We start from the raw sequence: 12,113 nt of genomic DNA, 5'->3' as shown, positions 1-12,113 counted from the left end.
TCCTCTCTAAGGGTTTCTATCTGTTCTTTGAGAGTGTTATTTATGTCTTTCTTAAAGTCCTCTATCATCATCATGAGAAGTGATTTTAATTCTGAATCCTGCTTTTCTGGTGTGATGGGGTGTTCAGGGCTTGCTATGATGGGGGAACTGGGTTCTGATGATGCCATGTAACTTTGGTTTCTGTTGCTTACGTTCTTGCGCCTGCCTTTTGCCATCTGGTTAATTCTAGTGCTACCTGTACTTCTGTCTCTGATTGAAGCCTGCCTTTCCAGTTGTCTCGCTTTTGTTTGGTCTTCTAGGAGTCCAGATGTCTTTGTGATTTTTTCCAGCTGCCCTGATTACAGTGGTATCTCTAGGATGCCTCAGGATATGGTGCCTCCAAGGTAGCAGTCCAGCTAGATGTCTGCTGTTCTGGGTGCAGTGTCTCCTCTTGGATATCTCAGGGTATGTTGTCTGACACTCTGAGTTCAGTTGTTCCTCTGTGGCTCTGGGTTGAGCGGACCTTCCAGTATGTCTCAGGCGGAATCCGGGGTCCACACAACTGCAGACCTGGTAGAGGTCTGGTCTGGGACTCAGACCCTGCAGGCCTCAGACCGGAGGCGGGGCGAGCAGCAGAAGGAGCGTGCTAGTGCTGGCTATGGGTTCTATGGATCCCCCAGAATGTGTCTGGGGGGCTCCTGGGTGCACTTACCCGCAGGCCTCAGACTGGAGGAGGGGCGAGCGGCGGAAGGGGCTTGCTAGCGCTGGCTATGGGTTCTATGGATCCCCCAGAATGTGTCTGGGGGGCTCCTGGGTGCACTCACCCGCAGGCCTCAGACTGCAGGAGGGGTGAGCGGTGGAAGGGGCGTGCTAGCGCTGGCTATGGGTTCTATGGATCCCCCAGAATGTGTCTGGGGGGCTCCTGGGTGCACTCACCCGCAGGCCTCAGACTCTGGAATTCGTGTTCTAATAAGCCTGTTTTTAAAACACGCAGTCCAGATAGTTTATTTATAAGCCAAATGCCTAGATTAGGCAGATTCAGGGCTATTCTAACTTATTTCCCCAGCTATAAAGCCCCTTGTCATTGGTTTTCCTGGCCACACAGGAGGAAATGTGTAGAGGCTTCCATGGAGGCTTCCTCCTTTCCATCCATACATCCATCCTCCTCCTCTCTCTCTACTTGCAACCTCCTCTCAAACTCCAGTACCACCTTACCCCCTCCACTGTCCAATCTTAGGCTCTAGACTTTTATTGATGAGTTAAATTGGGGAGAAGATTCACATGGCATCACTTGAGTATGTGAGCATCTGCTCTTTGGGAATAACCACATCTTGAGGAACCAGCTTTAGCATTAGGATATAAGCAACATCAGACTGACCCACTACAGGATGTAGGTAGAGTGGCTGGAAATGCTAAAAGTTCCTCCAGGCCAAAAGCTAGGCATGGCGGCTGTGACTACAGTGGCTCATTAAAGGTCTTCTTCACAGTTCCTCATGGTGTGGCCCCAATGACACGAGAAAGTCCTTGGATTTCCAAAACGGCTTTATTGGCATGATAGATGATGGTTGAATCTGGATGTGCACCCCCAGTGAAACTCAGGGCAGACCTGAATTAAATAGGGAGGGAGAGAGGGGAAGGGGCTGGGGAAGAATGCTTAATTGGCTCTGCCCTCTGTCCTTCAGGCATCTCATTAGTATGTAAATCTCTCAAAGGTGTGTGGGTTCATTTCTACGTCTTTAATTCTATTCCATTGATCTACCTGCCTGTCTCCATACCAATACAATACAGTTTTTATCACTATTGCCCTGTAATACAGCTTGAGGTCAGGGATGGTAATTCCCCCAGATGTTCTTTTATTGTTGAGAATAGTTTTTGCTATCCTTGGTTTTTTGTTATTCCAAATGAATTTGAGAATTGCTCTTTCTAACTCAATGAAGAATTGAGTTGAAATTTTGATGGGGATTGCATTGAATCTGTAGATCGATTTTGGCAAGATGGCCATTTTTACTTTATTAATCTTGCCACTCCATGAATATGGGAGATCTTTTCATCTTCTGAGGTCTTCTTCGATTTCTTTTTTCAGGGACTTGAAGTTCTTGTCATACAGATCTTGCACTTGCTTAGTTTTAGTCACACCAAGATACTTTATATTATTTGTTACTATTGTGAAAGGTGTTATTTCCCTAATTTCTTTCTCAGCCTGTTTATACTTTGAGTAAAGGAAGGTTACTGGGTTGGGTTTTTTTTTTTTTTTTTTTTTTTTTTTGAGTTAATTTTATATCCAACCCCTTTGCTGGAGTTGTTTTTCAGGTTTAGAAGTTTTCTGGTGGAATTTTGGGAATCACTTAAGTATACTATCATATCATATGCAAAAAGTGATATTTTGATTTCTTCCTTTCCAATTTGTATCCTTTTGACCTTCTTTTGTTGTCTAATTGCACTGGCTAGAACATCGAGCACCATATTAAATAGGTAGGGAGAGAGTGAGTAGCCTTGTCTAGTCACTGATTTTAGTGGGATTGCTTCAAGTTTCTCTCTATTTATTTTGATGTTGGCTACTGGTTTGCTGTATATTGCTTTTACTATATTTAGGTATGGGCCTTGAATTCCTAATCTTTCCAAGACTTTACCAAAAAGGGGTGTTGAATTTTCTCAAATGCTTTCTCACCATCTAATAAGATGATTGTGTGGTTTTTCTCTTCCAGTTTGATTATATAGTAGATTATGTTGATGGATTTCTGTATATTGAACTATTCCTGCATCCCTGGGATGAAACCTTCTTGATCATTATGGATGATTATTTTTGAAACTTTTAAAACCATAAGATGCACAAATTTTAGCACAGGGACACAAGAGACAGGGATCAGCAAGGTAGCATAACTGCTCTAGGAGAGCTCATCTCTTCAAGTACTAAACTTGAAGATACTAAAATACATTAAATGCTGAAGACTTTAAAAAGTTTACTAGATTAAAAAAATGATTAATGACTTAAATTGAGGGGTATGCAAATAAGCAGATAATTCAGCCCCAGATCTTGAGAGAAAACTCAGTAACAGAAGAAAAATTAATGAGAACATTGACAGTGTAGATGAAAAAGTTACCAACATGACATAAATCTTCAGCAAAACTGATCTCCATGGCCTGTGCTACTACTGAAGACCACGTAGATGTCTGTGGTTTGTGCTGCAGCCTCAAGCCATGTTGATATTTACAGGCCATACTGCTGCCAGGGGCCATAATGATCTGAGTGACCTGTACTGCCACTTAAGGCTATGGTGATGTCTATGTTGCAACAGAGGGAAATGTCTGGGTCCTTGATCATACTGTGGCTGGGTCTATGTTACTGTCCATGGCCCATGTTGCCATCAAATACCAGATGGATGTCTATGATTTGTGCTGCACAAACCACAATCCATGTTGATGTTCCTGATCCCAGCTGAATTAGAGGGCTTATCCATGACCTGGCCCTACTGCAACCCTGTTCATTGTCTGTGCTCACACCAGAAACCATGTGGAAGCCCATCATCCATGCTCCCATGGTCCATAATGAGCAAACAAACTACCTTCCCAATGACATCAATGATGGTAGATGCATATTTGAGAAAAAGGAACACGGAAGACTTCAGTGTCAATGCCTACCCTCCACCACAAAAATACTGGGGTGTCACGTTCCACAGTAGATTACCTCCAATAGGCCTGCAGGAAAGGAAGAACTCAGCTCTACCTAGGGGGCAAGGTACTGAGTATTTGTCTAGGAACTCAGTGAATAGATAACACAAATTGAACATTTTTTGTTCTTTCTTTCTATCTTTCTTTCTTTGTTCCTTTCTTCTTTCTTTCTTTCTTTCTTTCTTTCTTTCTTTCTTTCTTTCTTTCCTGGGGAAAAGGGTGAGGGGAGGACAGGGAAGGACTAGGAAAAGAATATGATCAGGATGTATAATGTAAAATCCCCAAAGAATCAATAAAAATATTATGTTAAGAGATTAAAAAAAGAAAAGCAGAAATGCTGGAAATGAAAAGGCCAGAGAATCAAAGGTAAGACTTATTAGAAAGCACCACAAATCAACTCAGTGTAGCAGAGGAAAGAGTATCAGAGATGCAGGACAGCAAAATACTATTTTCAGTGAGCAATAAGGAAAAATTAATATAAACAAAAGAACTATAGCATACAGTCAAAACAATGAACCTAGAATCCATGGATTGGAAAAAGGAGCTGAGATAAAGAACAAAACCACAGAGAATCAATTCAATTAAATTATAACAAAAAATTTTCTCAGAATCTAGACAGAAATTGACATATAAGCACAGGAGGGATTTAGAACTCCAAATAGTCATAAATAGATCAGATTCCCCACAGCATACTACACTACAAGATGTCAAAATACACAAGAAAAATATATATTAAAAGGTCTAAGAAACAGACATGAACTCAAGTACAAAGGCAAACACCTTTGCAAAATAGCACCAGAGCCTTCATCCACAGCCCTGGAAGCCAGGAAAATGTAGACTAACATAGTTCAAACCCTGAAAGTAAAGAACTCTCAGCCATGGTTGCTATATTTAAGAAAATTTTCCCTTAATGTTTGTGGCAGAATAAGGACATTTGAAGGCAAGCATGAGCTAAGGCAGTTATAGTTACACTTAATAACATATATAAATTATACCATCTCACACTGCTGAAAAATATTTCTACCATTTCTCTCCATTTCTTTTAAAAAGTGAAATGCAATCATTTTTCCCTGGCCTGAGTCTCTTCATGGCTTACCATAGCCTCATTTTTAATTTATCAAAGTTCCTGGGATCTGTGATTTGTGGTTTATGTCTGGCAGCCGTTTCTCCCATTTGCATCAATGGGTCCTCTTGTCATTCTCACTCAGATATCACCTACCTACCGTGTTTAGGTTTTCTCACTAAGCTCCTTAACCAAGCACTACAGTTACCCTTTAGCTGCTATGTGAATCCATTGGATTGCTTGTTCCTGACACACCGTGCTTACCGTGCTCTGGGTTTGTTTGTTTTTAATACTTATTTTAATTTTATTTATGTATGTGTCTGTGTGTGTATATTCCCATGTGTGCTGGCTAGATTTATGTCAACTTGACACAGACTATAGTCATTTGAGAGGAGGGAAACTCAAATACAAAAATGCCCCCATAAGATCTGGCAGTAGGCAAACCTGCATAGTATTTTCTTAATTAATGATTGTTGGGAGGGCCTAGCCCCTTGTGGGCAGTGCCACTCCTGACCTATTGGTACTAGGTTCTATAAGAAAGCAGGCTGAGCAAACCATGGGGAGGGAGCCGATAAGAAGCACCCAACAAATCCTGCCTCCAGGTTCCAACCCTGTTTGAGTTCTTATCCTGACTTCATTCAGTGATAGACTATAATGTGGAAATGTAAGTCCAATAAATCCTTCCTTGCCAACTTGCTTTTTGGTCATGTGTTTCATAGCAGCAATAGAAACCCTAACTAAGATAACGTATGTGGATAGGTTCCTACAGAGGCCAGAAGAGTAGTCACAGGATCCCCTGGAGCTGGAGTTAAAGGCAGAAATGAGCTGCCCAAAGTGGGTGCTGCAACTGAATTCCATTCCACTGCAAGAGGGGCAAGTGTCTAAACTGCTGGCCATCTCTTCATCCTAGCATGTTCTGTGTTTATCAAATTGATTTATTCCCTACTCCTTTTTCTCTGAAATCTCTGAAAACTAAAATTCATAAAAGTACTTTATTCATTAGCTTATATTGTGTTTAATGTAAATTAAAAGAATGCATTTTCCTCTTTGGGCTATAAAAAATTATGTGTGTGTTTTAAATGTTATTTCCATCCCTATATTTTTTAAGGTTTTTGGGGGGTTTTGGTTTTTGGTTTTTTTGAGACAGGGTTTCTCTGTGTAGCCCTGGCTGTCCTGGAACTCACTCTGTAGACCAGGCTGACCTCGAACTCAAAAACCTCCTGCCTCTGCCTCCCAAGTGCTGGAATTAAAGGCATGTGCCACCACTGCCCCCCTATATTTCTTTAAAAAAAAAATCTGGGTAGCATTGGTGGATGTTTTTATCTCAGCACTCAGAAGGCAGAGGCAGGCAGATAGCTATGAATTTTAGTATAGTGGGGGCTGTTGCACAGAGAAACCCTGTCTCAAAAAAACAAAGAGAAAAAAGTGGAATGCCCTTTATTTATTATAAAACATTTATTTATAAAATGAAGAGTTGTTACGTATTTGTATTTTTACAAATTTTACAATTTTGTATTTTTAATTAATAAATTTTATTATTTGACTATGTCAAACATGTATAATGTATATAATAAATTCCCTATAATCCCCATAATCCATTTTCTTCACACCTTGGCCAGCCATCATTCTTCCTTACAAATCCCATATGCATATGCATAGGTTTTTGCTATGTTTTTCCATAGGGCTATCTGTGTGACCTGAGTTTGGAACCAACCAATCATCAGGGCCTGGAGGGCTAAACAGAAATAACAAAGTAAACCTAGGGCCAATATTTAGGTATGGGACAGCATTATTTTATTCACTGTAGTCATTAAATTAAAATACACCATTGCTTATTTTAAAATAGATATTTCAGGGTGGACAGAATTCTTGAAAATTAGGTGTGTTGATATGAATTGAACTACTCAATATTCACTTGAGGCTGTGATCATGTTCCCTGTTGGATTTGAATTCACTTTTGAATTTCTGACATCTTCAGAGACTTAGCCTCAGTCAAACTTTATAAAAGATGGCATAGCATCCATGTAATAATACTAACCATAAGATAAATGGATTCTTTTTTTCAACAGGTAAGATTTGAGCTTTTATAAATAAACATTATTTCCATTTACCACTTAAAAGAACTATTCCTTCAAATAGTAGCTGCATCTTAAGGTCAACCTTTAGCAATAGTATAGATATAACAAGAAGTTCAGTAACAAAATAACTTCAACTGTGGTAAATTAAATTTTCATTATAGAGTTCACATGGACAAACAAGCATAACCTGTTTACTACCTCCAAGTCCAAAAACCACATGGTCTCTGACTATGTTAATTTAGCACTCTGCCATAAGTCGAAAATAGTGAATAATTTTAAACACTTGGAATTTACAGAGGCCAGAAGAGTTGTCATAGGATTCCCTAATAATAAGTTTCTTTTAGAACAATTTGCTTCATTTATTGATTGTATGGATGCTCCAGCATCCCAGACAAAAGACACTTTGGGCAAAACAAAAATAAAATAAAGACAGACTATGGCAGGGTAGGGCAGAAGGGTGTCTGTGGCAGGGATGAGATTCAACCTGCCTTATAGGTGAGTGAGCCTGCATATGTTTTTATTTTATGTATATATATATATGGGTGTACATGTGTGTGTGACAGTGTGAGTGCCTGGTGTCCAAAGAAGCCAAAGTAGGGACCTGGAACCCCTATAACTGGAGGTACAGGCAGTGGTGAGCTATCCAGTGTGGGTACTGGGAAGTAAATGAAGGTCTTCTAAAAAAAAAAACATCAGTATTCTTAACCACTGGGCCATCTCCCCAGCAACTTTTAACTTTATAGGCTGGAAATTTTTTAATTCCAGAATACTTCAAGTAAAAAACTTTTTCAGTACAAAAGGATTTGATGTGATTGAGTAAAGCTTAATAATTACAGTTGAAATATTAGTCATCTGATACTTCAAATGACTTCAGAAAGCTATGGCTGCACTGAAAATATTAAAATACTTTTAAAATTGTAAATAGTGACTTCATTTATAACTTTAAATTCCTCTCTAGGTCACCCTTGTTCTATGAAAGATATATGACTTTTCAGTTTACATTTTGTTCTAAAACATAGTCTCCCTTAACAAATAGATGTGAGCAAGACAACAAAGGAGGTACCTTGCTGGTGCAATCAGAAGGCTAAAGAGCTAGCCAGCTGGTCCTGTTTACTCAGCGTCTTTGTAACTATTGTTTACTTAACTAGAATGATGATTTCACTTGCAGTACAATTCAAAAGGAATGAAATGAGTTCAGACTGCCTGAATCTGATATCCTGATCCACTTCCTGTGTAAACTAATGCAAGTAATTTAACATTTTCAAACTCAGTTTCCTTGCCTGTAAAATAGAAGAAATAAAAGTGTGTAATATTTTCTTCTGGAAATTAAAATATCTCTCTATATATATATTAAATTTAACTTCTGCTCTGAAAATTTAGTAAGCATTCAGGAAATGTTACTGCTTCCTCTAACTTTTATTATATAACCTTCTATTTAGATATTGTAATCACTTTGTTCTACTTATGATTCCTTTTAAAACCCTTGTCTTTAAGGCCCTTTAATAACATTTAATTATATAAAATTATACACAATATTATATATACATTATATACAATTAAATATTGTATATCAGTATTATATATTATGTATATATAAAATATGTAATAGTATCCATATATGAGTTAATGAGAATGGTGCTACATTATTTATTTCTCTTCCTGTACTGTCTCCATCACAGCCTTAGTCTAACAGAAGCTACAACTCATGGCTTTCCTGGAGGATGGGAACCACACTGCAGTGACAGAGTTCATTTTATTGGGTTTAACAGATGACCCAGTCCTTAAAGTTGTCCTCTTCATCATCATCCTGTGCATCTACCTGGTGACTGTGTCTGGGAACCTCAGCACCATCCTTCTCATCAGAGCATCTTCCCAGCTCCATCACCCCATGTACTTTTTTCTCAGCCACTTGGCATCTGTTGACATAGGCTACTCATCTACTGTCACTCCCAATATGCTCGTCAACTTCCTGGTGGAGAGAAGCACAATCTCTTACCTTGGGTGTACTATCCAGCTTGGCTCAGGTGCTTTTTTTGGGACAGTTGAGTGCTTCCTTCTGGCTGCCATGGCTTATGATCGTTTTATAGCAATCTGCAACCCACTGCTTTATTCCACCAAAATGTCCACCCAAGTCTGTATCCAGTTGATTGTAGGATCTTATATCGGTGGGTTTCTTAATGCTTCCTCCTTTCTTCTTTCCTTCTTTCCTCTTCTCTTCTGTGGACCAAATAGAGTCAATCACTTTTTCTGTGATTTGACTCCTTTGGTCGAACTCTCCTGTTCAGGAGGCGATGCCCCCATAGTTCCTGCCTCATTTTGTTCTGCCTTTGTCATTACAGTCACAGTGTTTGTCATAGCCATCTCCTACACCTACATCCTCATCACCATCCTGAAGATGCGCTCCACTGAGGGTCGACAGAAAGCCTTCTCCACCTGCACCTCCCACCTCACTGCAGTCACTCTGTTCTATGGAACCATTACATTCATTTATGCAATGCCCAAGTCCAGCTACTCCACAGACCAGAACAAGGTGGTGTCTGTGTTCTACATGGTAGTGATCCCCATGCTGAACCCCCTCATCTACAGCCTCAGGAACAATGAGATTAAGAGTGCTCTGAGGAGACAGCTTGCTAAGAAAATATTCTCTTAAGTGATGTCTGTTATACTGTAGGATTTGGTATAGTAATAACATCCTTCAGACAGACACAATAACAAATAGAAGCTAAATGCCAGTGGCTGAAGTATATGTTCTGATATGTAATTAGCCACTTGGAAGCTTTTTAGCAACTACAGAGGGTAGGTGCTCAGATACTGAGTAGTAAATCATATTTTCATAGTAAATTACATTTAATACATTTAAATAAACTCATAATTAATAAAATAATTATTTTTATAAAAAGTAATTTCCTAAAAATTATTTCTATTTCTAGTCATTTGTTTCAAAAGTAGTCATCTGCTATAAATTGCAATTATAGAACATGCAAATGATTAAGGATGTCTGTGTTTTCAACAATCACTTTTCCTGCAACATGCAGAGTAAAAGTAGTTGTTTCTGAGGACACATTTTTGAGAGAAAATGACAAGTAATATTCCTGGAGTTGTTTTGAGCTTTATTTTACAAGTGTTTTGCCTAAATCCTGGAGTTTGTTTCTGGGTTTGTTTTGTTTCATTTCGTTTTTGTTGTTTGTTTTGTTTTTCTATCTGGAGTACTATTGACTAATGGAAATCAGTATTGTGAGATTCATAACATTCTAATCTGGGTCCCTGGTTTCTGAATTGGGAAAAGAAGCAGGCTTCTCATGAAGAAAAAAAAAAAACATGAGAACTTTCTGATTAACCTGCTCTCCTGAAAACCTTTCATTTTCCTTTGTGGTGCTGGGAATGAAGCCCAGTGCCTGGTACTTGATAACTGAGCTTTGTATCACCAAGTCATGTCCCCAGCTCCTTCTGTGAATTTTAATTTACCTGGATTCACCAATGGCCACCACTTCATTAATCATTTTCCTTCTTTTCTTTGACTTCCAGCTTGGTCTTCTCTAGTATGAGACTCTGTGATTCAATCCTTTTATGGATCCAGAAGCATAAGAATAATTTATCTTCCATCTTTGCACTCCTTCATTAAATTTTGCATGTTTGGAGAACAAGATTTTTTTTACTTCTCTCTGTATTCATTATCAGTGCTTCCGCTTCAGCCAACTTCTTTCACAGTCAACTTATTATTAATAGTTCTGATGGGGTGATGAACTTTAGCCATCAACTTGATAAGGCTGTGGTACCCAGGTGATTGGTCAGACACTAGTCCAAATCTACCTTCGATGCTATTTTTAAGACATTCTTGACATTTATACTGACAGTCTTCAAAAGCAAATTCCTAAGATAGATCACCCTTGTCGAATCAGTTAAAGATCTTAAGAAAAAAGCCTAAGGTTCTCTGAAAACGGAAAGGTTTTAGAACTCTAGACCTCTAGACTACAATATCAATTCTTATCAGTATTTTTAAGCTGTTCACCTACTTTACAGACTTTTTATTTAGACAATTCCTTAATCTCTTTATTCTTTTATACATAAACATATATAAATACATATATAATTAGGGAAATTATATATATATAACCTTTGTATATATAATTAAAACAAAATCACACATATAAAATTTGTAATAAATATTTTAAAATATTGTAATAAACATGAACATGTATTAAATATGTATATAAGTGTATAAATGTATATATCAATGTATTTCATGCATATATATATATATATATATATATATATATATATATATATACACATTGCTGTTGTTCTGGAAGAAACTTAATGAATACAATCACTAGTGAATTTTCTGCCTCTCCATCTTCCAAGTCATGCTATATATAACCACCATAGCCATATATCTAAAGAAATTATTTTCTTCATCAAAACTTCAAAAGATTTTAGCCTCTAACTAGAAAACGGCCCATGAGACTCAGGGAAAATGAAGCTTTAAGGAAGTGGAATGGAGAAGAACAAACTGGAAAGAAGTGTTTAGGGCCCAAATGATACAAAGGGAAGGGGGGGTAAGATATAAGAGGACAAAGAAACAATCAACATGGAATTTTATGAAAATCTGTTACCTTATTAATAAGATTCTTAAAATAAAAATAAAATCTTTTAAGACCTTAGATGTGGCCTTTGTTCTCCCTCTCCCTCCCTCATGGTAGTTTCTCTCTTTTGAAAATTGTGAGCATGCCCACACTCTACTGCCTCAAGACTCTCTCACACAACCCCTACTTGCAGTAACCCTTTTTCTATCACTGGTGAAGCATCTACTTTATGTTGCATATAACAATCCATACTTTGTAAAGCCACTTCTAAGGAGCCCTACTAAATTTCAAAATCAGAGATCACCACTATAGCCCTGCAGGACACTGTGAATTTGTGATTTTAGTTCACTAGTAATTATTAGTTAGGGTTTGGTTTTTCCCCCCATGAATGCTAGAAACTTATTGTAAATAGCCACAGTGGTGTCCTTTTCTCCCAATGTCTAATTTTCACTTGGATCATCAAACATAGTAAACTTAAATGAAAGTCTGATATGAATGAAAGAAAATAACTACCAATGGTTAGCTGAATGAATGCTTCATCATGTTTGAGCTGTTGGTGGCACTGGGTTCTAAACCTTGTTTGACACAGGCTATAACTGAGACACACACCAAAAATCTCAGGATCACAAATGCCAGTGTGAAACTTTGACTCTTAATTTTGAAATTATAGAAAATGTTTAATATGTTATATTAAGATAGTTAGCTTTTTAGTATATATAGTTAGCTTTTTAGTTGGAATAG

General features: G+C 38.0%; 1 protein-coding gene across 3 annotated transcripts; it reads left to right on the top strand.

Annotated features, from left to right (window-relative positions):
• The first annotated feature begins 5,256 nt into the window (after nt 1–5,256).
• LOC117718084 (olfactory receptor 5P50) lies at nt 5,257–11,392 on the top strand. 3 transcript variants are annotated; one of them, XM_076940361.1, is made up of 3 exons: nt 5,257–5,375; nt 8,469–8,954; nt 9,129–11,392. In XM_076940361.1, exons 2-3 carry the CDS (start codon nt 8,495–8,497, stop codon nt 9,437–9,439), a joined length of 771 nt encoding a protein of 256 aa, XP_076796476.1. In that variant the 5' UTR covers nt 5,257–5,375; nt 8,469–8,494; the 3' UTR covers nt 9,440–11,392. The 3 variants fall into 3 exon arrangements, with proteins under 3 accessions (XP_076796476.1, XP_076796458.1, XP_076796463.1); XM_076940343.1 differs by having other exon boundaries at nt 8,469–11,392; XM_076940348.1 differs by lacking the exon at nt 5,257–5,375 and adding an exon at nt 6,642–6,780 and having other exon boundaries at nt 8,469–11,392.
• Nucleotides 11,393–12,113: the final 721 nt, after the last annotated feature.

The sequence above is a fragment of the Arvicanthis niloticus genome, chromosome 1, assembly GCF_011762505.2.
Source record: "Arvicanthis niloticus isolate mArvNil1 chromosome 1, mArvNil1.pat.X, whole genome shotgun sequence".
In the NCBI taxonomy this organism is placed as follows: domain Eukaryota; kingdom Metazoa; phylum Chordata; class Mammalia; order Rodentia; family Muridae; genus Arvicanthis; species Arvicanthis niloticus.
This window is presented reverse-complemented; position numbering and strand designations above follow the sequence as displayed.

What these genes read in the sequence shown, in the direction of transcription:
- LOC117718084 (XM_076940343.1), top strand. Translation starts at nt 8,495, where the DNA reads ATGGCTTTCCTGGAGGATGGGAACCACACTGCAGTGACAGAGTTCATT.